Genomic DNA, 26498 nt, shown 5'->3' with positions numbered 1-26498 from the left:
AACGCCCTACATGCAGGTGTTATCTAACGATAAGATCGTAAATTTAATCGCCTTTTAAGAATCCAACGCCCTACATGCAGGTGTTATCTAACGATAAGATAGTAAATTTAGTCGCCTTTTAAGAATCCAACGCCCTACATGCAGGTGTTATCTAACGATAAGATCGTAAATTTAGTCGCCTTTTAAGAATCCAACGCCCTACATGCAGGTGTTATCTAACGATAAGATCGTAAATTTAATCGCCTTTTAAGAATCCAACGTCCTACATGCAGGTGTTATCTAACGATAAGATAGTAAATTTAGTCGCCTTTTAAGAATCCAACGCCCTACATGCAGATGTTATCTAACGATAAGATCGTAAATTTAATCGCCTTTTAAGAATCCAACGCCCTACATGCAGGTGTTATCTTACGATAAGATTGTAATTTAGTCGTCTTTTCTAACGCCTTACATGCAGGTGTTATCTAACGATAAGATAGTAAATTTAGTCGCCTTTTAAGAATCCAACGCCCTACATGCAGGTGTTATCTAACGATAAGATTGTAATTTAGTCGTCTTTTAAGAATCCAACGGCCTACATGAAGGTGTTATCTTACGATAAGATTGTAATTTAGTCGTCTTTTCTAACGCCCTACATGCAGGTGTTATCTTTCTTACCACATAGCTTGATTATAAAGTGTCATGCATACATGTACCACGTTGGGCTGCTTTGGTGTTGAATTCACCACTGTCTGGTAAATATTTGTGTCTATTTTTGCTTTGCAGAAAGGGAGACAATTACTCATCTCTTGTGTGCTGAAGTACAAAATTTTTTAACATCTTTTTGAAAACTACTTGAAATTCTTTTTATACCTTTTGCTATAAATAAAGAAACAATGATTTTTGGAATATTCAATCACATTGAAATATATAACATAATTCATAATGAAATCTTACTCTATATTAAACACTACATTTATAAAAGTAGATGCTTACAAAATTCACTTAATGTTATGAGATCAGTTAATTCCATTAAATATTACCATACTGAGCAGGAATATATAGCCTATGGAAAACGTCAATTTTATTTTGAGAAATTAAATAATGATTGTAAAAAATGAATGAAACTTGTAAATCTTGTCTAAACCTTGAATTTTTAACATTGTTCAAATTATGTGCTACTTTATGTGTATATGTCCAACTATGTTATTTTTTCCCTATTTTCATACATGGAATTTAATATTATAATTTATCTCTTGCAATTTAACAAGTTACTGTATGAAATCAGGTATGGAAATAAAAAAGTGCCTTCTGTCCTCCTACTCCTCTCCTTGTCCTCAGCCCTGTCTCTATATTTTTTCTTCTCCATTCTATTCCACCATTTGCTTCTTTTCCCTGCACATCTTCTTCTATATTCATTTTCTCATCTGGCTTTTTCTCTTTTATAAAAAATAGGCAATGATATCAGTTAAAAAGAAACAACACTTTGTATGTGAATGAGAGGATGAATATTTGCGACACAATATTTATTTGGAATATGTTTAGTTGTTATATAGCATTGCAATGAAATGTCTTTGAAAGTAAAAGAAATAAAAAAAATATTTGTGTCTATTATTACATGTAGCAGTTCTGTGTTTTGGGTATTAGCTCTGTAATAATGAAAATATCTCGAATATCGCAAAGAGCAACAACAATCAATTTGTCAATGCAACAAATTCATTTGTCTAACATATCTAAAATGCTAGTAGCTGCATTTATAATTGGTAAAGTGGGTATTGTTCACTTTGGTTTTCAAGCTTACATATCTCTTTTTCTTAAATTTATTATTTTCATATCTTTAATAAATCTTCACAATAAATTATGTTAATGACCATATCAATTGAAATTGGGATACATTTACATAAACGTAATGTGTAAGCAACATCTATTGTCAAATTATGGTTTATCATAGAACTATTGAGGTAAATATGCTCAATATGTATAGAGTGCCGATAAGGACAGTGTAGTCTATGGTCACACGTGAGTACGGGTTCGTATAATACTTCCGAATACTAGCAATTGACCAGAGGCGTGTTCAGGATGTCGGGCGCTTGCGAGCGATAGCGGGCGCTCGCTTCTGAACGGACATGAACGGAGCCCTGTTTATAAATGTTTTAAATACGTATTTATTCTGATAATAGTGCCAAAACAAGTGCACGAGAGATCACCATATCGAGTGCATGCCCGAGCACCCGCTGTCGTTCAGGAAATTTCTTGTGCGTGCGTTTGCCATTCTGAACACGCCTCAGATGTAAACTACGCCGATAATGGTCACGGACTTCAGCACATCACCTTTGGCCGAGTTGACTCCGGAGAGATGACACCCAACTCCTTGTTATCTATACAGTGTATATTGCACAGATGTTATTATATGATTGGAAAATAATGGTTCAAATATTAGAAAAAAAAATAGTGTTAACTTTGATGTACATGTAATTTGTGTCTTTAAATTTCAATTTCCTTTCGACAGATGTAATTTTGTACCATTTTGCCCTTTTTAAGTTTCAAGTTTCTAATTTGATATCCTCTCATCATCAACATTGTTGGCACCAATAGAATTACAAAGTCGCAATATATTCTTCAGGCTTTATGTAAAAAATTGTTTGATTCTACTGTTTCCATGCTAACATTATCTGATAAGGACACGTTTTAGAAAGGAAAAGATCTCCTGTGATCGCAAAAAAAAGAGCAGACACATTCCTTCATATACGGAGAAGACGGAGCTTATCTGAAGAGTGTAGAGAAGGGTGTTATTTTGAGGAGGTATATGAATTCGGAGGGAGTGGCCAATCAGTAGTAAGTTATTACACTGTACTTATTTTTATATTGCATTTAATAAATGATTCTCGTAGCTGATATCTAACATATTTACTCAAAGAGTAATATAGTCGCTTTCCACCCGTCACAACCTAGGACGTACACCGAGCTAAATATACGCTACAGGTAAAATGTCATTTGACGTATTGTGTATCTCTTAGGTAGAAATGAAATATTATAGCCGCCATTGCTTTGGTCGCATAAAACAGCAATATAAAATATCTAATTCTAAGGAAATATTAAACTCTAATTTTATATTAATTTCCCATGCGTCATACTTCTCTTAGAATATGGATAGTTCTTTCCTAATTTTTTAACCAGGTTGTAGCAGATATCACCAATTACTTACCTATACCTATACCTATAATGTATTCTAATGAATATGCGTCCGTCTGTTTAGCAGATACTACCGCAAGATGGTAACCATTGTTAGATTATAACGAGTAGTACTAATACTTACAAATATGTTTTCGTTTATAATGAGTATGATGCTATACTTTCATCCGTTATTCAAGAAAATGGCTACTCATTATTATCCTCCGCGAAACGGGTTTGCAGGAGATATTGTTTTAGGCTCCGTCCGTCCGTCCGTCCATCCGAAATTCTTTTCCGGGCTATAACTCAAAAACCGTTCAACACAGCCCCTTAAAACTTTCTGTATACATCAGATAAGTGCCCTAGTTGTGCCGTTTGCTGTTGCGGACCTTCCTTCTTTTTGTTTTTTCCGTAACCATGGAAACTTATTCAAAAATACCAAATTACTGTTTCCTTTTTTTCCGGACCATAACTCCAAAACTGTTTAACGCAGCTCCATTGAATTTTCTGAATATATCAGACAAGTGCCCTAATTGTGTCTTTTGCTATTGCGGGTTTTCCATTTCGGATTTTTTTCCGTTACCATGGAAACTTTTTGAAAATTACCAAATTACTGCTTCCTTTTGTTTCCGGACTACAACTCCAAAACCGTTCAACGCAGCTAAGGGAATTTTCTGAATATATCAGCCCTAGTTGTGCCTTTTGCCTGTTGTGGACCTTCAAGTTTTGGATTCTTTTTTGTTACCATGGACACCAAAAAAATACCAAATTACATTTTTTTTGTTAACTGCTGGTTTTTTTCAAGTTATACTTGAAAAATTGTTACTTTGATCTTGATGTATTTGGGTTTTTACATCAACTGCGGGGCGTGGAGGATAATGCCACGCTTAGCGGCTCCTTGTTATAGGATTACTTCTATTGTTTTATGGAGGTACGTGTGATGCCACTGAGTTATTAATGGTGTTAGTGTGGTGCATCGTTAAGCATCGTAGTGGAGCTGGAATACAAGTATATTTTTAATTAGATGAGTTGCCAGTTCCCTTGCTTTCGTATGTCACTTAGATGGCCGATAAGAGGGAATTCTTTCACTTTGATTATACATAAGAAATGGCTACTTCTATTGAAGAAAATAATAGAATGACCGTCAAGCTGATGAAATATTTTCGAAATGTTAAAGCCACACCATACGTAACTATCAACAAATATTCAAATTAAATTTGACTCCGATATTGTTAGTATTTGTAGTTGAAATTAAGATATATTAAAGAATATTTATAATGTTTTTTAATAACTTTGGTACAGCAGTTGTTGAAAGTTGATACATGTAAACATGCTTTCATTTTAAACTCGGCGCCATAGAAGTTACGATTATTGCCGAACGGAAGTTCGTTATCCGTTTTTGGAAGAGTTCCGACAGACGTTACATAGTTACGGTAGTCACACGACGTTCTCGGCAATGACGTTACAATGTCGGCTAACTTTGGCTTGTTTGACTAAGTGGGACCCACCTAGCGATGTTTAATATTTATTTGATTTTTATCAAAATATTCCGAATCATAATCGCTCCTCTTGACTTCGATTTAGTCCTGTCTCTGCATGATTTACAACAGAATTGTTTTCGACATTCTTCTAAATCACGAAAAAAATAAGAAAGATACGGAAATTGAGCCTTTAACCTTAAAGATTCCTTTCATTTACCTTTAAAATTGTCTCCCTTCAAATACGCATTGCATTTTAAAACAAACGTATTACCATAATTATGTGAATGTGTACATCGTTAAGAAGATACGATTTAGACTATTGACTGTGTTGTAGATAGGGTATATGCGGTGGTACGTTTGTTACGTACGGAGTCGTTGTCCTGACGGTTATTTCTGCACTGTTCATGGCTCTTTTGGCCATACCAGTCAGCTCCACGTGTCATGTAATAGTAAGTATCAGAGATATATAACAGGGCGTTCGAGCGTCTTTGAGGGACTAGTCTGTTCAGAAGGTATTTAATTACACGTTCATGAATCAAAACGTTAATATTAGATTGATAAATGAAAAGGAATTCTACTATTTTATGGTTTCGATCACTGACTAACATACACACAGCTTTTCATTGGGCGCGAACTTTATAACAACATTAAATTAAGGGAATCCATAAAGTTAAGGAATGTTCGTGAAACTGGTGCCATGATACAACATTGAGGATTACGTCGGAATGATGATCATAGGAGTAGTATATCCTCCGTTATCATACTTTAGTGCACGGTGGGTGGAGTAGCTGGGAAAGCTGGAGCGCATGTTCAGTGACGTGTGAATCAGGACTAAAAAGGAGGGAACGGAAATGTAATAACCCCACCCCTGTCGGTTCTGGATCAGACTGTGCTGGACAAGATCATGAAATCTCAAATTGTCGGCCTTGTACAAGTATGTGTTTCTCTTGCGGGTAATGGTGTTGACTGACGGATATACCTTACTATCAGATATATGTATCACATACAAATGTATTTGTTTTGGGTTTGTTATATTTATAGTATACTCAGCTAGTATCCATAGTCGGAAAAGCTATGTGTGCATATACAAAATTGTAATATTTTGTGATGTTAACTGTTGTATTTATAATGTTGCCTTTCAAATGTATCTCTCCTAATGCGTGTTTGTTATGCTATTTTACAGATATCACTGACTGCCAAATATCGTGTTGCAATAGTACTATTCCAGCATTATGCTTAAAGTGTATCGACTTGGATTTGTACAAACTCGACGATGGCGATTCAACATGTACCCGTATGTTTTCTTTTATTACAAAAAAAATATTTATTCTGTTTAACACTGTTTTATTGAATAGTAATGGGTATGATTATACCCGCATTTCTCACTCTGTTTAAATAATATTCGAGATACATTGATATTATTTAATTCGAGATTGGTCGATAGACAGCTTTCAAATATATAACTCGTAACCATTAATTTAGTTTATTAAAATATATAGTGTAGTACATCTAACATCAAAATATGACTAGCCTACCTCTCTCATGATAAGGGTCGCATCAAATGCAATGTTTAAACATTAAATCTTGACTAGAATTCCATATACTCATATTCAAACGTCTTTCACCTGCGCACATGCATCTATATCTGTAAAACGTCATCCAGTGAAATGTTGGTTTATTCAGGAAAGTGTTCGTGGGAGAGTCGATGGTGTTGGCCAGGTACTTGTGATGGAGACTACGCCAGAACGTGTTCGTGTGCTGCTGGCTTTACCAGGTATTACGACAGTACTCAGGCCGTATGTCAACGTAAGTTTACAAACCTTGGTCTCTACCAGTTACAAGCCCTTGACAAATTATCTATATTTGAGGCTTATATTATTATTATATTACAGTACTCAGGCCATCTGTCAACGTAAGTTATGAAGTTCATCAATTATTGGAAGTACATGTACTACATATTCACATTTATGGTTTATATTTATATCAGTTTAATATGTTGAGTGTAGATTGCTTGGGAATATTTATCTCTAGCAAAGAATTCGAACAAGAGAGTGCATATATGTATTGATAGTAATACTAAACTCTTTCCACACATCGATTAGATACAGGTTTACGCGAATTTAAGTTTTGAATTGTATCTTTCCTCAGTGAGAAGATATTAGCTTTATGTTTATAGCAAATTTATCAAGTATCTCGAATTAAAATATGCATTTTTAAACACAAAAATCCAAAATAATCAAGTTAGATAACTACCTATACTGACGTTACTAACCAAAATCTATATAAGCTCAAACCTCAAAAATACAGTAAAGGAAGTGTGATTATTGAGAACGAAAAATAAGCTCAATTAACAATGACCACCTAACCAAAAAGTGGAGTGATATAGGAATGTAAAGCACAATTACAATCAAGTCGAGGGACCATGCAATTCATTTTATGTATACCAGTATACGACCCTAGTTATATAGGCAATACAATCAAGTCATACAATTTAAGCGTTTGTAAGCATATTTATATAAAGCTAATATTTTTTTCTCTACAAAGCAATCCTCCGTCCGAACATCACTAGCTGTAGTATGCGGGTCACTGCCTCTAACGGAGATTCCAGAGCGTCACGCTCCATTGGATCATCCCATTGTGATTATCAGCAAGATTTCTATGGAAATTTTCAAGTCGACAGCATATTGACGTCAACAGCATTTGATTACGTCATCGACGTCACAGATATAGCCAGGCCGGCGTTTGTTGTCAGTGAGGTGTATGGTATAACTGATGTTCAAATACACACAGTAAAGAAGGCAGTTACAGGTGAGATTGGGTGTTCCACAAACACTACCTGTCAATGTGAGCTCTATCAGGAGGCATCTCAATGGATAACGTACAATAACGTGCATGTTGTGCTTCGAGTATTACAATGATCCAAAAAGTGGGGTCTATCTTTAAATTCAGAATACCTTTATTAATATTAACCCATCTGTACTGAATGGTAGCTTTGCCATTCGGTCTCATCTGGTAACAAAATGTCTTTCCAATTTAATTTTGTTACATGAAAACAGTCCCCTATGTTTGTTTATGGAACTATTTCCATTGTTGCACATGTTCGTCCATTGTTTATTAACACTGTTTGATTGTATCACAACATAATTGCTATCTAGTCGTGTTTCAAGCTTTTCTTTTAGAGAATTACAGGGCTTACTTTTGTTCGTGGTGTGGATTGGCGCCAGCCTATATAAATTACCATTTGACCAGAATAAATTAAGAACTAATGTAGCGAAGTCCTAAATGCAAGGATAGCTCAGCTCAGGCCAAGACTTAATTGTAGAACATGGATCATTAACCTGAATACAAAACGTTTATAAGCTTCGTTTATCAAGTAGATTAACTTACATTGTACCACATATTTATATTGTCTTTATCTAAAGAACATGTATTTTCCTGTAAACAGTTCAGCCCGTGAGCACCTTCCCATGACGACAATTCCTCGTAACGATACTAAACTATTTAACATACTTACTCCGGCAACACAAATTTGACAAAATGTTAACGGAATAAATTAATATAAAGTCCAAGATAAACATTTCCATGACATATGCTGAAATTCGTTTTCTTAAAAAAGTGTAAGTGTTGAATTTCCTTTACCCTTCTGCAGGTGTCGAAACTGTGATCGCCTCTCACACCATCCTCAGTGACCCAAACAGTAACTCCCCCAAGCCACATTATATTCCTAGTGACCAGACAATGGCAGTGTCGCATGATTTATATAACGGCCAAAGGTAGGTAACCAATTGTTTTTGACATTATTATCAGGAAGATGATAAATTAAAGTTAACTGAAATCAAAATTGTTGTTGTAATACATTAAGAACACTTCTCAGTAGCTAAAAGGTGATACAATGAGTGGTTGTTGGATATGGAATTTATTTTACACGAGTGAGTTATTTTGTAAAAGTTACAAAAGTCACGATATTTAGCGAGTGTCTTTTTTAACTTTAAAAAAAAATACAAATGTGAAATAAATTCTATATCAAATAACAGCAAGTTGCTTGACCTGTCTCTACATCTATACCACAATTAAATTATCTACAAGTAGGCCAAAATAAGATAAGAAGAAGGTACTCATTAATATTCATAAAAATATATCAATAACAAACGAATTTAGTTATAAACAACCGTCCCATGCAATCCTTCTTACTGAAGGTCTTATTAAATCTAGATTTATATAGGTACTTGAACAATAAACAACTGGTTGTCGATCTACATGCGGGCATGTTTACGGCAAAGTGACATACCTACTTCCCAAATAATAAAAACAATGTAACCAAGTTTATGTCAAGTGAGACGATTCTACACAAATCTGTGACGTGACACTGAGAAAAACGTAGTTCGGTTTAAAGATTAAAATCTAGAGAAATCAAAAGTCCACCCGTGGAGTATAAATATATTTATCCAGCACCAGAACATTTATACAATGGACTAAGGGTAGAATAACACGACCTTTTGCGGTAGAAATAGACTTACAATAAATGCAATTTTTCATTACACTGTCATAATGAGGTAAAAACGGTACAACAACGGTTTGTTTTCTTTTCATCAGGTTATGCTTGCGGTTCCATCCCAAAGCTGGAGGCCATTTTACATCAAAGAATGTTCAAGATCATCAAACATGGTTAGAAAGATATACAAAAACTGAGCGAACCCGTGATCTCTGTTATATATACGATGATGCTAAGCCAGAGCATTGTAGTATCGGTGATTCCTGTTCATATGATGTCTTAATGGTTCCGTTTCGAGTCAGCAAGGACAGAGTGCTGAATATTTCTACTTCCGGATGGACGGATCCATTCCCGCAAGGAGGAGATACGCTACTCTCGTCTGGGATTGAATCATTCCGATTAACGATTCATGACGTAAAAGAAAGCAGCATTGATAAACTATTTATGGACAATAGAAAGTCGGAAGGTACCTCAGATGTATATATGCGTCAGAATGCTATGTACACCATCCAGTTACCAGAACATGAACCTTCAATCTATGGCTTGATGTTGGAGATTAAAGATGTTGCAGGTAATGTACGTCTGACTAGAAGATTTATTCTCTACGACAACTCTTCTAGGATTGACGTAACTGCAACGTACAAACTTTATGTATCATCAGCTGCAGAAAATACTAACTATACCTGGCAAACTACTCACCATGACATCTGTGTGAGCTGGCGGGATCGTTACTATAACAACAAATACGTACATTTTAACCCACTGAGACCCATAGACTCTGATGGACATGGTCTTATCTCTCCAGCCTACGACCAGACATCTGGTCAGTTACCAGTGTCAGGCACATCAAACGTCCACGGAATTTCTCACTTTCATTACCAACTACACAAGGAAACAAACAGCCAAACGATCACGTCCGATGTCGTTAGTAACATATCATCTCAAGGTGTTTGTATATCACATTCACTTAACGATGGTGATACTTATAGATTCACCCTAAACATCAGTGACATCGTGGGGAACTTCTTCCGAGAATCCATTTTCTTTTACATTGACACTAGTCCTCCAGTGATAGCTGATGCCTGGTTGGTCAGAGAGGGACACAAACAATTGTTTGTACACAATTCTACGGATCTATTTAGTATGACGTTGGAATTTGACTCGTATGACTCACACGGTGGACTTTTACAGGTTCTCTGGTGGTTCTACGAAACAGACCCCGAGGGACTTTTAGGGCATGGAGCCCAAGGCGTAAAGCAAACTGATAACGGGGTATGTTTTTACTTATCTGTTGTTTTCTATGTTTTAATTACGAGTGGTCGTGTTTGTATCAAGTTAGATATTTCGCTATACCTGACACACGTGACTGTTTACGATAAATGAAATATGCTTAAAGTCCCATTATACGTAGCTATCAAGAAAAAAGTCAAGTAAGATTCGACCCCGATATTGTTAGTATTTGTAGATGTAGTTGAATTAAGTTATATCAAAGAATATTCATAATGATTTAATAACATTAATACAGCAGTTGTTGAAAATCCATACTTGTAAATATGGCTTCATATTAAACTGGCCACCATAGAAGTTACGATTATTGTCAAACGGAAGTCGGAAAGTTCATGACCCGTTCTCGGAAGAGTTCGTTCGAACAGACGTTACGTAGTTACCTTAGTCAAATGACGATCTCGGCAACGACGTTACAATGTCGGCTATCTTCGGCTTGTTTGACTAAATGGGACTCACCTAGCGATTTTCAATAATTATTTTATTTTTAAGTCATCTGACCCAAAGGGCCGGTGAGTTTATGTCACGGAGCGGTGTCCGTCGTCCGTCCGTCCGTCCGTCCGTCGTTCATCCTTTCGTCCGTACGTCAACATTTCCTTTAAAACGCTACTAGTCATAGAGTTCCGCATGGATTCTAACCAAACTTAGCCAAAAACATCCTTTGGGGAAGGGGAACAGAGTTTGGCTCCGACCTTCCGGGGGCAGGAGGGGCGGGGCCCAATAGGGGAAACAGAGGTAAATCCTTTAAATCGCCACTAGCCATAGAGTTCTGCATTGACTGTAACCAAATTTGGCACAAAGTTTCTTTGGGGAAGAAAACAGAGTTTGTATTAATTTAGGCTCCCACCTCCAGGGGCCAGGAGGGGCGGGGCCTAAAAGGGAAAATAGAAGTAAATCCTTTAAATCGCTACTAGTCATAGAGTTCTATATGATATATAACCTAATTTGGCCACAAATACAAATATCCTTTGGGGAAGGGGAACAGAATTTGTAGATACTTTGGCTCTGACCCCCAGGGGCAGAAGGGGCGGTGTCCAATAGGAGAAATAGGGGTACATTTTTTAATATCTACTAGTCATAGAATCCTGCATGGACCAGATTTGGTCAGAAGCATCCTCTGGGGAAGGGGAACGGAGTTTGTATAAATTTTGGCTCTGATCCCCTGGGGGCAGGAGGGCCGGGGCCCAATAGGGAAATAGAGGTAAAGTCTTTAAATTGCTAATAGTCATATCCAAATGGCCAGAAACATCCTCTGGGAAAATGGAACAGACTTTTGTGTGGGCCTGAACCCCGGGGGGTAGGAAGGGCGGGGCCAAATAGGGGAATTGAATCTGACCCCCTTGAGCAAAATGAGTGGGGCTCAATAGGGTAATTAGAGGTAAATAGATAAATTCCTTTAGAAAAAACCAATGAACCTGTTATTTCTCTTAGCATATAGACTCATGTACCATTATTAGTACAAACTTTATTAAAGGAATACATCGACGTATAACCCGCGGGCAATCAGCCGATACGGGTAATCTGTATTTTTTTTCTTTACAAAATACTAAAAAAACCTTTGAATTTGTTTCCCGAGGGTTATACCCCGTTGCGGGTTATACTCAGAAAATTACGATATTCTGGTTTTTGCCGTGTCTTATAGTTAATATTGCACATGTCCCCGGTCCTAATTAGCCTTGCTCTCCTGCATGCGTCCGTGTTTACATCAAATCACATATAATAATTTTTAATGGATTTGAAGCTGGTTATTATTATGATTGCGGTATTAAATGTTTACACCATGTATTTGTTGTCAGATACTTTTCAGACCAAACAGACCAAGCATGGTTTTTTATATCTCTTTTCAGACGACATGTCCAGAACAGCAGTTATGTATCTGCCCAATTGTCGGCAGGTGTCAGTTTTTCCACTTCATATTTAACCTCAATACTTTAATGGTTAATAACACACATATCGGCAACCATAACCGGAAGTACCGCTACGTAATAGAGGCTACAAATACGGCATTGTTGACCACATCCATTTCTGTGGACGTCTATGTCGACGAATCACCACCTGAAGATGGGGTTATTTACGAAGGATTGGAAGGTCAACCAGATATTGACTACACAAGCGACTCCCACATTTCTGTCCATTGGCATGGTTTCATTGATCACGAGAGTGGAATTGAGTTCTACAGAGTAGCTCTTGCGAAAACATGTGTCCAAAATACTGATATGATTTCATTTCACAATTTTTCCAAAACTGTCCAGTTTCAAAATACAACATTGTCATCAATTCAGTTTCAGGTACAGTCTTTAGGGAAATATTTTGTTACCGTGGTCGCATTTAATCGTGCTATGGAACCGTCCTCTGCAATTTGTTCTGACGGATTTACAAAAATTGGCTCCCCGCCTGAAATAGCAAATGTTAGACTAACAAACGCACAGACAAAACGACACACGGTGTGTTACAATGGCGACATTTGGCTCATTTCAGCTAAACTAACACGAACAAATATAACCGCCGAAACTCCGTGTCCCAAACCTTGCACAGATACTAGTAATGGGTTCCAGCTGGGCTTATTGCCACAAGACTATACCCAGAAATACAGCAGAAGTGCCTGCAGTACAATAAGTCTTCACCATTTCTACCTGCCAGTCGATAGTATTCGTCTATCATGGACATTTGTTGACGACAACACACCAATCAGCACAGTTCATATCGGATTTGGCTCTACAATCCTTTCGGTTGATTTCCCGGACCTGCAGGGCTTTGAAACTGTTCATCAGCATACATTCTTTAGACGTCATCACTTGGGCTTTACAACAGGAACTGAGTTTTACATTTTCATCAAGGCCACCAACAAAGCAGGACTGTCAACAACAGCAATATTCGGCCCTGTTGTTATAGACGAATCACCGCCCACATGCCCTTCATCCGTGTCATTCCATCACAATAGCTCACATGTGATAGCAAACCTCAATGACATTATGTTCACAGATACCGAACAACGAGAGGATATTTCATACCTTACCTACCGAATTCGTGAGTAGAATTTATATTCTTAAATAAATTAATATTAATATGAACTATTATTTAAGTATTTCTTAATTGAAGTATTCATTTAAATATGCCGTATGGAAAAATGAGGTAACAAACCACCATGCAGTATATTTTTGAATAATAATAATTGTGTTTGTAGATTTCCAAAACAACAACGGAATTTCAGGTTTCAATACTTGGGAAGAATTGGATACAACGACTTGTACAAATATATCTGATTGTCTTGCCTTTTCGGTTGAATACCTCCAAAAGATGGTTACAGGCGTTAACCGGTCGGTACACATTGAACTGCACGCATTTAACATCGCTGGTCATCACTGCACAGTCCTTAGTGAAGCAATCGACCTTCCTACGATCTATAAGCCGTCCGTTGGGGCAGTAAAAGATATATATCCTGGATATACTGAAGAACCTTTCACAGATCAAGATGTTTCGTTTTCTACCACGGAATATTGTGTAGCCTGGACATGTTTATCTGATCATGTGGCAGCCGTCAGTGTCGACGTCGGTCTGGGAAGTAGTCCGGGTATTGACGACGTGGACAGTTTCCATACAGTGGTGGGTAGGGATATTCACTGTCAAAGTAACGTCAATCTGACCAGGAACACAACTTATTATGCCGTAATACGATTACAAAACAACGCAGGGTCGACGCTAGCTTCCTCTGATGGTTTCACAGTACTTTCTAAGCGGGATGTTTTGAATTCAATCTCTGTCTTTGATGGTCTAGGATGTTCCAACCAATCCTTTTTGTGCCAATGGACGCTTCATCCCGACGACACGTTTCTACAAGCCAATGCCTCTTGTAACCAAATACTTCATATTGGTTCTCAATATACGGTATTCTACCAAGAGCAGCTGCATGATGCCATTACTCTAACAAGTCCTGATGTCGTTTTTATCGACAGTGAGCCTGGTCGAGTCGCATTTTCACCAGAGGTTCACCTTCCAGTGTTTAAGATAACTTCTAGTCTGGCTATAAATTATACAGAGATACGTTTCAGAGTATATCGGTGCCAGGAGGACATAGATCATCTTCATTCTGGCGCCGCTATTGCTGTTCACTGGCGGGTATACGGTTATACTGACCACATCACGCATTTTGTTGTCTCTTTGGCTGTGAATGGCGGCAACGTCAGTATTATTGAAACGATTATCGCGAGTTCGGATGTTCGAAATGTGACGTCAAAGAGGTTTGTTACGAACTTATTGTATCTGGTTTATGAGGTCAAACCTTGTTTTGGTGTAATATGTCTACCTGGAGTCGCTTCTGACGGATTTGAACAAGAACTACAACCACACATCGTATCAGTCTCCGCCGAACTTACGGATTACTCTTCCAAATGCAGCACCGTCAGGGTGTCCTGGAGTGAGGCCAGATGTTCAGTCGATACCGAAGCCTTGTTTTATAAGTGGGGTATTACGGATAGTAACAGTGGCGTGTCACCGAAACATAACTGGATTACACATGAAGGAAATGCACCCAACCATCAGGTATGTAGCTAAAGTCATTTGCTGTGTAACCAACACTTGTGTACTGATAGTCATCTACTAGGTTATATCAATTTGATCTGATAAGCTGTTTCTCACAGAGATGTTTTCATTTGAAATTCTAGATGATAGATTCTACATTATTTCAACTCTTCCAGTAATTCAGAATAGAGGTTGAACACAATGTTTTGAGGATAATATTGTTGGTATTTATTTTTATATGAACATTTTACGTAATAAACGTACTAGTTCATCGAGGTGTATCAATAATTTGTTACAGAGTACGGAGTGCATAAAGATGACAGCTGATGTGTTTGCAAAACGCTTTATTTGCCTACACATGTTCTGTCCGTCGGGAAGAACAACAACAAAATGTGAACATTTGAAGATACAGTTTCATCAAAATAAATTCCCCAAACAGATAGTATACGATATTGATGTGGATTCTGTGGACTTTTCAGAATTGGAATTATTGGTATTCAGTTCAAACATAGGTGAAAAACTGAGTAACATTCATCAATTGGAGTTAGATTACAGTCCTAATCGGGCAGAGTTAGGAGCTTGTATTGTCGGCCTTCAGGACAGAGAAGTGACTTGGTATCTAATGATAACGGCAGACATTCCCAGTGACACATGTGATAATGACATCAATTGTTTGATACATGCAACAACAAATGGAGGGGCCATTTCCTTTGGAAAACTGAATCTCGACGAGGGCAAATACTATGTTTGTGCGAGAAGTGCAGCAAGTACCCGCACTAGGAAAGACTTTGTAGAACATTTCGAGAAAGTAGAAGGCTGCAGTGATGGTTTTATAATTGACGAGACTGGCCCGAGTATGGGATCTGTAACCATACACTCAAATGGTGGTTATCTATCCGACACGAGTGAATTGTTTATTTCTTGGACAGATTTTCATGACAACTTTGCAAGTGCTAGTTTCCTGCAGTACATATACGCTATCGGTATGTTATAAAAGAAGTCAGAAAAGTTATATGTTAAAGGCTAACATCAGCAGGTGAATAGTTCAAACTAGATATATCATGATTCCAGTCAATTCATTTAACGAGAGTATACATACACAAATACGCCAACAATTATGGTCACCTCAAAGGTGTGGGTAGATATTATTTCTTTGAAAATTAGGCTTCATGTCTGCACATGTGCGCAGGTTGGTTTAAAATGACAGTGAGTGTAATGTGCTTATTATCGAGTACAGCTATCGGTATCAGAGTGATGAAATAGGTTTAACTGTTTTGACTACTCATACAAAAGTAATGACTAAGGATTTACCTCTTTTTGTATCCAAGTACTTAAAAGATATGGATATCTCTGAAAATTTCATTTCTACTTAAATGTCTATTTTTACTTGTAAAGGATCCTATCCAGGCGGACGAGATGTACAGACATACAGGGATGCTGGAGAGAAACAATCAGTGCTTCTACGTAATATACGTCTGACTCCAGGCATAGTGTACTACGCCATGGTAGAAGGTAAACAATGCGTTAATAGCTTGGCGACCTCAATTCATTCTTATAACTACAGGTAATTATTTTCCTTAGTTTTTTTTACCTCGACTACCAATATCATGTTTAAAATCTGTTCTACTTGTCGTTCATGTCATGTTAAGTGTTATATGACCAACAGCTGTGGGATTATTCTAGTTGGATTTTAAGCGTCCAAAATTACGAATGATTTGAATGAACATCTGTTATCACTTCAACTGAATTAAAATGAAAATAAATTATTTTGCTTTTTTCGAAGGACTGTAAGAATACCATATACATGTGTATACATGACCATTTCAGCCAGAGACAGAGTAGGGTTGACCACCACGGCTGTCTCTGACGGGGTATCATTTGATGACACTCCCCCGGTATTAGGTGTAGTGTCTGTTGGAGACATTCACGTCCACAAACATGTTACGACACGTCAAAACACGGTGATGCATTGGAAAGGATTCTCCGACCTGGAGTCTGGGATTCAACATTTTGAGGTAGCCCTAGGAAACTATGTCGACGTTGCGGATGTGGTATCGTTTTTACGTGTGGATCCCTTCCGGTCATCGTTTGGATTCAGCCATTTAAACCTCCAACACGGTCATCACTACTACGCTTTCCTCCGTGTGAGTTGAGTAATTCATAGTTTTAGCTTAATAGCAATTCCATGATGGTATTGAAAAATAAGCATTACGAAGTATTTCAATAACACCAACTGGAAACTCTTCAGGATTTGGAACACTTTTATCAGAAGTACCAACTTGTTTTCTTGTTTTAGTTTTTTTCTTTGAAATAAGTCGATGGAATAAAGATTTATATAACAATTTTAAGGTGACAAATCGTGCCGGACTTTCACTAGTGGCCGTGTCGGAGTATTTCCTTCTAGATGATACCCCTCCTTTACCTGGAATTGTCAGAGAAGGCCCCACAGAAAGTGTAAGTATTATTAATTTAAGGAAGACGTATTTATTAAAGACCACATGTTAGGTTACATGTTTGAATGACTTCGGCTGAAATTACCCGGCATCACCACTCCAGAATCCAATTGCTTTAAACGCTGTGCACTTACAACTTTTTCGAGTGATATATTTTAAAAAGGCGAAATAGGGAAAAATGTTCACATTGTGAATAATTCCATTTTTACTCTGCTACCTTAAACATGGTTATTATAATCAAGTAAGGATTACCCGGGTACCTTTATTAGTTCTCTGCCGGTGAAAAATATAGTGTTTGCTCCCGTCCGTCCGTGTTTCCAGATGATAACTTGTGAACGAATTGATGGATTTTGATCACACTTTACACAATGGTAGCATATAAGATAACACAGCTTGGGATTAAATTTGAAGTCAAAATGTCAACTACAAATGTCCCTGTTACTAAAATAGATTTTTACACAAATGTTAGTTTCAAGGTGTTAACACATCATCGAATTTTGATTAAACTTCACACAATGGTAGCGTATGAATGAATACAGCTTGGGATTGAATATGGGGTCAAAAAGGTCAACTATGAAAGTCACTGTTCCTAAAAAGTTATTGTTTCAAAAATTGTAATTTCTGGATGGTAAGGATGGTAATTTAAGACAACAGAATTTGTTCAAACTTCATACAGTGATAGCATATAATAAAATAGAGTTTGGAATTGAATTTGAGAACACATCAACCAAATGTATTCAAACCTCATACAATGATAGCATAACTAAGCAATAATAACTTCCCATAGATTAGAAACTGTAATTGACGGCAGGGAACGTGTGTTGCTTGCAAGACGTACTGTCAGCTTGTTATTCGGGTGCCTTTATTGTCTGGGTGCTTTTAAAGATTGTTTTTATTTATTTCAGAATGATTTTGCATACCAGCGTAACTTCAGCCACCTAGTGTGTTCCTGGGACGGTTTCATAGACCCCGAATCTGGTATTGAATACTATAAAGTCGGACTTGGAACGACACCGGGAGAATTAGATGTCAGACGATTGACGTTTGTTGGTCTTAGCACAAGTAGGTTCTTTATAAACTATAGAGCGTCACATGGTTTTAGGAAACATGTTTGGCGCCCCTTATATAAAATACACGACGATATATCATTTAAATATATGAAGTTATACTATCCTTTGATAAAACGATTGATTTCGAAATAACAGTTGCAAAAACTTCCTGAACCTAGATATTCAGGATTTTTGCGTTTTCTGTTTGCAAGTTAAACATCATACAAAAATTAAATTTGTAGCTGTGAGAGGGGATCTTGTCACTTGATTGGTATTTTTGTATTTGTTTGTATGATCGGAAACAGTGTGCATACACATAAAAGACTGTTTCTTTCTGTTTTTGACCAAAGCAAATATGACATGTTCTATTACTTGTTTCCCGGGTCCTTCGTTAATAACATTCACGTAATTAACCAATTAAAATGACGTTGTCAGTGATAACGTCCTCCGTGTCGTAATTATTTCACAGAAACCAAGAGATAACAGGAAACGTCTATTTATAAAATAATGTTTTGGTGATTTTATCAAGGAATGACTATTTTATATATTTGAGCACAATGAACGGTTTATTTAGGGTATACTCGAATGTTTGTATTGCATTAACATAGCATTAAAGATCATTATTAAATGATCTTCATGAACAGATATGACATGGTCTGTCCACCTGGAGCAGGGCGTTACTTATTACGTCACAGTTCAGGCCTGTAATACTGGAGAAATGTGTACTGACGTCACATCTAATGGAGTCTTGGTGGACCACTCTCCACCTATACCAGGTCAGGTGTTAGTAGGTCGAGCAGACGGTCATCAACATTATATAGGACAAAGGTAAGGTGCTAACATATTCCTGATTATGTTTTCAGACGTAAATTTATATATTTACATATATTACATTTTTGCGGTGAAATTTAAGGTTTTATGGTGAAAATATAACTTACCATTCGAAAATCACCATTGACAGTGTAATTATAATTTTGATTGTTACGTCATTATTTTGTGCACAAAAATGACGTCATATTTTCATGCAGGAATATAAAATTACGCTCACAAACATACGACGTAATAATCGCAAGGACAAATAACTCAATGTAAAATGCAATGGCGGAATAAGCTTTGGCGGAACTAGTAGTGATGATCTTCTATAAATAGAAGCGAGAAAACAAATGTAATGAATATAGTATTCCTTGTTTCTTGACGAATACCAGTAATATTTCATCTCGTGAGGTGTTATGTTTTTAAACGTTTATATATATATATAAACCAGTGTGGATAATAAGTACTTGTTAAAGAGACGTCCTTGGTCGTGAAACGAATACGACCGATTCACATGTAACCTGTCCTCCAGTAATATAATCCTTACTGAATTAAGCAATAATTGATTTAGCATATGGTTGTTTCTCGCGTTTTTCTTTGATTTTGTGTGTGTGTAGTAAGTGATATTTAGTGTCTAATTAATGAACGTTTAGGATATCGTACTTATATATCAATGCATTATATAAGATTATCTTGTCCCTGAAACGGGCAAATCTTTGTTTTCTACTTCACTTCATATCGATACCGTAAAACCTCATTTAGAATCAATTGTCTATTTAGATAAGAATTGAAAATCAAGCGTTTACCCCTTTTCACTAATATATCTGTTATTATGATTGTAGGTCCCATATGGATGTGTTCTGGGTCGGGTTTTTCGATTCCCATTCCGACATTGTCCGTTACGAAGTATGCATCAGTAATAACCCCGATCCTTTGTGCGATGTGATCCCTTTAACAAATGCACATCTGACTACAGAACATCTCTTTACCGACCTTGACCTCCCGCTTCAATCACCTCTTTATGCTACAGTTTTTGCATACAATAAAGTTGGACTAAACACAAACATGACGTCAGGCATGTTTACAATTGACGTCACTCCACCAGTCAGCACCCAGATACCAGTATTTACATCAAGTACAACATATATATCAGTGAACACTTCCGCTCAATGGGACACATCCTTGCTTCAAATTTCATGGATGTTTACTGACAACGAGTCACCTATTATCAGGCATAAACTTTCTGTCACAAATCACCATAACGGCCACACGTACATAGAAGATAAGGAACTTTTGAATGAAAACCACACGACCATACTTCTAAAACCGGAACACTGGCTTCTCAGTGGGGACCGATATCAGGCGACAGTAACAGCTTGTAATGGAGCCGGGCTCTGTACGGTGGCTAGCAGTGGCTATCTGGTGGTGGACTCCTCTCCACCCCATATTGGAGGGTTCGGAGACGACTTGACGTGGAAATTAGATAATAGTGATACTACTGTTAATATGATGTGGAGTGGGTTTGAGGACGCGGAATCGGGAATCAAACTGTATCACATCACTATCGGAGAAACGTACAGTGGTAGCGAACTCTCTCTTGGATATATATCACTCGTACATGTTGGAGAACGAAGTGATGTACAATATGGTAACTTCTCTATCAGTAAACAATTGCAAGTGTACAGTAAGATCATTCTGACTATTACAGCAGAAAATAATGCCGGATTAATGACGACTGCTACTAGGATAACAACGCATGTACTGAAGTCAGACGCTGCTGGTAATTATGGAATTCTTAGGATAGAAAAACATTCGTGTGACGTCCACTATTGTAATAAAGACTGCACATGCGCTGCACTTGGCCAAAAATGTTCTGATGTCCATTCAAAATCGTGCAATCAGACTGAAAGCTCCGACCATCAATCTGTGAGTATCTATAGTGGATACGAAGCTGGTGTCCATACCCAACACTCTCTATCCTCTGCATGTTTGGGTGCCAACTTGGTGCTCTCCCCTGTACAGTCTAGTCTGAATATCATTCGTATGGAATGGAGCATGGGGTTAGAAAACATGGAGTATGGAGCTGGTATCTTTGATCCACTGTTAGAGGATGTGTGGCATGATATAGGAATGAGGGATAGCGTAGTCCACTGTGTAAGCAGCAACAACCCGCTATTACACGAAAATACATACACTGTCTACATAAGAGCATGGTATAATACAGATACATATCGGATTTTCAGATCGCAGCCTCTTCTGATTGACCGTACACCCCCGAAGATATTCAGAGGATTCCACATAAAAGACTCTATCGATAACTGTGAAACTGACGTGGAATTTATTACAGAGACAGACTCCTTGACAGCATGCTGGGGGAATGGATTCGCTGACTCTCAAAGTGGAATCCTACATTACTTGGCGTCACTGGGCACCAGTCCTGGTGGTATGTATTGAATCTGTACGATCTATATTGTACATTTTATTGACACATGCAAAGCTGAAAGTAATATTTGATCATCTCTTATATTTGATATATGTATTGAAAATATCTTTTTATGTTTGTTGCAGCTCCTGATGCATCACCTTTACGTAATGTCGGAAAAGCTACAAATTTTACCTGGACTGGACTTAACTTGCATCCTGGATCTAAATACTACGTCACTGTGACAGCTGTTAACACACTAAACGTGTCATCTACCGTCAACTCGGACGGATTCATCGTAGACACAGCGCCCCCTCTACCGGGAATTGTGTTTAATACCAAGAAATATAGAAATCATCAAAGTCAGGCTTCTGTCGACACCTTGGAAGCTTCCTGGAATGGATTTATGGACAGACACTCACACATTGACTTCTATAAAGTTGCAATTGCTGAGAAATTAGAGGCTCGTCAATCTTTGACTTTCCAGACAATAGGTAGGAATACTAAAGTAACACTACCAGGTTTAAACCTGCTGACCGGCAGGAGCTATGAGATTATTGTCAAGGCCGTGGATGCGTCTGGACAAGAAAGCGAAGAGGTTCATTCTCCGTCTGTATTAGTAGATCCTTCCCCACCTGTCGCTTACCAGTGTAATGGTTTTGTGACGCTGTTTGATGAGACACGTGAAATCACCGAGTCCACATGGATTAACGTGTGGAATATCAGTGTAAGAAAGGATTTAAGTGTATGTAGCCTAATAATCACCATACCAGAAAGCAATGGAGATACCTATATGGTGGTGACTCTCAATGATCACACATTTAACGCTCATCTGCTACATCAGACATTCACTCATGTTTTTACTGTTCAATCCGAGGAGAACATTCGTATCCTTGTTAAGGTAATAGATAAATGGGAAAACCCAGGTAACATAACAGTTACCCTTCAGGGATGTAACAACGTTAGTTTTCACAATTATTCCACTCACCAGATACCGCTGCAGCAGATTTCGTTTTCGACAGTATCAACCCTGCTGCAGTTCGTTGATCCTGAAAGTGATGTTCGATCTGTAGAACTAGGAGTAGGGACTACTGTCCACGGTTACCAGGTCCAGGCACTTGAGCCTGTGTTTACAGGAGGTTATCATGCATTTCCGGTTAAACTGCCCCATAGGAGTCCTGTCCACGTCACAGTAGTGGTAGAGAACACAGCCGGTCTGAGATCCTACTTCCGGTCAGCGCCTCTCATCATCGATCATACTCCGCCTACAATATCGGACGTTCTCCTTCAATACAGAGATGTGTCAGACCGTCAGGTGGTATTACATATCACGTGGACGGTAGAGGACAAGGAAAGTCAGTACGTGTTCTGTGATGTCTCGTGTGGTGAGTATGATAACTTTTGGTACTTATTTCATATGTTCATGATATCCATTGATATATACATAATAACACATACATTACTTACGTCAACAGACAGGTAAAATACGCTGATTTATAACTTTCATAAAATATAAAATCAAAATAACAATGCCAGTCTTCTTCTTTTACACTAAGGATCGATATGGCGGACAGATACGATAGAAAGTGATAGTAGAGCAGAGATCAGCGTGGAGTCGGAGCCCCTCGGTATCCAACATGGAACACCAATCATCGGAACAATTACGTGTAAAAACAGCGTCGGGATGATACAACAGACTACCACTAACGATGTCACAATACTGTTGGAGCCCCCTGGACATGCTAACAGTCGTATAACGTTCCTTAATACCCATGGATCGACAGTTACCGGACAGGCTGTCACCAGGTTAACTGAAAACCTTCATTTCCACTGGGACGAGTTCGACTACCCTGTTGGTAAGGTCAAGTACCAGTATCGGATAGATTTTATGAATGGATCCCGGAGCTCCTGGGTAGACGTAGGGTATCGTAATTTTGTCACGTCTCACGTCCTTAACGTCGCCGATGATTCAGAGTGTGGCTTGGAAGTAAGAGGCTCCAACGAGAGGGGTCTGATCAGTGGAAGTATCAACGCAACTATATATGTTCTCCGACAGCCACCGTCGTTAACAGGTATTATAGAGCGCATGCTTTGCCCTTATTATGTCGATATTATTTACGAGAATCTAGTTACGAAAAATAACAAAGGATTAGTAATAAAATTATTAGCAATACACGTACTTCTCTACTATCAGGGATAAATACATTAATTAGATAAAACTGTGTACAGTATACATGTTTTTTAAATTCACACTTGTTATCATCCACGATATCCCAGGGGTTACTATGAATGACATTATATCCACCTATGTACTATATCATAGTAAACTGAAGACAGTGCAGGGGAAAGAACTGTCCAATTACAGATCTGCAGAGACATCCTTTGAAGATTACAAGAGAGAGCGATACCCAACTTCAAAGCCACACAGTCAATCACACTCTACCGTTATTCGATTCTTATATTGTACACGAAAGGCCAGATTAACTGTGTCAACTGAACTGCCTTCCGTTTTACTATGAGATAACCCAGACCCCAGGATCATGAAACAGTCTTAGACATATTTTTGCTTAGCCAATCAAAAATGACGTAACATTTTGTAACGTCATCTGTGATTGGGTAACTCTAAACTTAAGACTGTTTTAGACTTAGACTGTTTCATGATCTTGGGGCCAGGGATGGATAAAACGTCAGTGATAGTAACACCTGGAGTATTGAGGATGTTATGTTATCAATCACATCATTTTTTTAATATATATTGTTTGAAATATGATATACCAACCTTTCCATTAGTTCGAGTGATGTAGAGATATAATCACATTACTAATGTCATTGAGTGTAATATTATTTCATGTATAAACTACCAGAAATATGTCTGTTTCTAACAGGAACTCCCTGTAACGGACCGGTGGTGGGGCGGGGAAGTGCCTCGCTAAACTGTTCCCTGGTCTTTAACGTGACTGGTCTACTAAGGACATCTTATGTACTGACGGTCGGGACGAAACTCGGATTCTCTGATGTTGTGAAGTATCGAGTATTTGATGATAATGTTTTCACGTTCCTCTTCAATGATGACGATATAGCTGAACTTTTTGTCATGGTAACAGCTGTGTATGACACCGGAGCAGAAACCACGTACAGGGATACATTTTATATTTCGTAAAAAAGTCTGTTTTAATTGACAAATTTTGGTAATATTTATCTTTTGACAGTTTTTCATTTGATGTTTTTTATTCATAATATCACAGCTATTAAAACAGTATATTCTTGTAGTTATAACAGGCTAATTGTATCGTTATGGTTGATTGGTTATATTGCCCTGTTCATAAATAAAAAACAACATCTTCTTATACACTGTCTGTCAGGTCTTATGCTTTTTATTGGACCTTTGTAATTTTCCATTTACTATAGTTAATGAATTTTTGGTCAATTGTTTTCGATTTAAATTAATCGAATTTGATGCCTCCTTTAATGCTTTAAACGCTTCTATCAATCATTAGCTTAGTATTTGAGGTATGTGTATTCTTATACTAGTTTAATAATAATTAAATATGCTTGTTTTTTGTATTTGGTGGCAGTTTGGATGTAGATGATGTATTTCTAAATATTTATTGTTTATTTGTTCACTCAGTTAATAATGCTTAATAATATTTCCCTCACTATACATTTTATACTTATGCTTAAGATACTCCATGGCCTGTCTCCACAGCATATGAACGAAATTACACGAAAATGAAATATATCTTCTAAGAATGACCGGATGTTTTAATATTCCTATATACCTTTTTCCTAGTTTCTTTAGATAATTTATTTCCTTTGCTCTAAATTTTGACTTCTCTAATGCCGATTCTGTTACCCAATTCAAAACACTTTAAAATTTAAAAACCTAGAATCAAGTACAATACATTACAGATAAATAACGTCACTCGAACTATGAATTTTATCTGATGTCAGATCAGAAATTCGGCTAGAAATTTAGAAATTTAAATTCTGACCTCTTTCGTGATCATTTGAGAGATTCAGCAGATGTCTTTATAACTTACGTGATGAAACAGCTGAACATTTTGTATTTGTATGTCCGTCATTTAGTGAACTAAGAGCAACACTTAGAATCAAAGTGAATTATCTTACTTATCCCCATTGACATGTTAACATTACTACTTTGTAATAAAGAAACAAATTTGAATCTATTAAAATTTATATCAGAATACATATCTGAAACAGGAATAATTGTATAGATTTTTTTCTACTATGTTTGAAGGGAGTTACACTTGTATGATATAATGTTTTGTTTACTGTTAATATGCTTCGTTGAGAAATTGTACCATACCAGATTTGTTTGGAGACAGATAAAACTGGCTTAGCCTGATGACAAATCCTCTCCCTTTTTTGTAATAAATTTGTAGTAATTGAATACATGTGAGCTAAATGGCGGGTAGAGGATTTGTAGTATAATGCTCATAGCAGGAAATGTCCATTACGATGTCAAATATTACATGTATAACATTTTGTAATCTTTGTTATTTGTATTACAAGGTTTCATATACACAATAAATATTTAAAAAAAAACACATCATCTTGACTGGACACTTTCTTCCTATTTACACCAGAATATCTAAACTATTCTGGTTTGTAGCAGCACATTCTACAAAGAGCTTGAACACATTTCATAAAGTTAATTGTGAGTTAAATCGTGAGCCTGTCTTGAAATGGGACTTGCGTAAACTCTATACCTTTCTACAATGTCCCCTATTAATGGAAACTAAATTTGTGTAGCGAGGAGTATTAGTCGTCCACTCTGGCGATAGTTCTTGTTATTTATACTGCAAATACACATTA

General features: G+C 37.3%; 1 protein-coding gene across 2 annotated transcripts in view; it reads left to right on the top strand.

Annotated features, from left to right (window-relative positions):
* Positions 1 to 26230, top strand: part of LOC138319309 (uncharacterized) — a 30679-nt gene extending 4449 nt beyond the window's left edge. The window contains exons 4-23 of one of the 2 annotated variants that reach the window (XM_069262375.1): positions 2672 to 2814; positions 4966 to 5080; positions 5401 to 5565; positions 5815 to 5925; positions 6315 to 6437; positions 7176 to 7439; positions 8281 to 8404; positions 9225 to 10395; positions 12255 to 13434; positions 13592 to 14946; positions 15224 to 15908; positions 16321 to 16437; positions 16753 to 17069; positions 17275 to 17379; positions 18284 to 18440; positions 19072 to 19255; positions 20083 to 21683; positions 21809 to 23047; positions 23219 to 23734; positions 24548 to 26230. In XM_069262375.1, the coding sequence (XP_069118476.1) occupies positions 2672 to 2814; positions 4966 to 5080; positions 5401 to 5565; positions 5815 to 5925; positions 6315 to 6437; positions 7176 to 7439; positions 8281 to 8404; positions 9225 to 10395; positions 12255 to 13434; positions 13592 to 14946; positions 15224 to 15908; positions 16321 to 16437; positions 16753 to 17069; positions 17275 to 17379; positions 18284 to 18440; positions 19072 to 19255; positions 20083 to 21683; positions 21809 to 23047; positions 23219 to 23734; positions 24548 to 24822 (9947 nt within the window). In that variant the 3' untranslated portion in view covers positions 24823 to 26230. Of the gene's footprint in view, positions 1 to 2659; positions 2815 to 4965; positions 5081 to 5400; positions 5566 to 5814; positions 5926 to 6314; positions 6438 to 7175; positions 7440 to 8280; positions 8405 to 9224; positions 10396 to 12254; positions 13435 to 13591; positions 14947 to 15223; positions 15909 to 16320; positions 16438 to 16752; positions 17070 to 17274; positions 17380 to 18283; positions 18441 to 19071; positions 19256 to 20082; positions 21684 to 21808; positions 23048 to 23218; positions 23735 to 24547 lie in introns of both variants that reach the window. The other variant, XM_069262374.1, reaches the window with a different exon arrangement.
* The last annotated feature ends 268 nt before the right edge of the window (positions 26231 to 26498 follow it).

The sequence above is a fragment of the Argopecten irradians genome, chromosome 3, assembly GCF_041381155.1.
Source record: "Argopecten irradians isolate NY chromosome 3, Ai_NY, whole genome shotgun sequence".
Lineage (NCBI taxonomy): Eukaryota > Metazoa > Mollusca > Bivalvia > Pectinida > Pectinidae > Argopecten > Argopecten irradians.
This window is presented reverse-complemented; position numbering and strand designations above follow the sequence as displayed.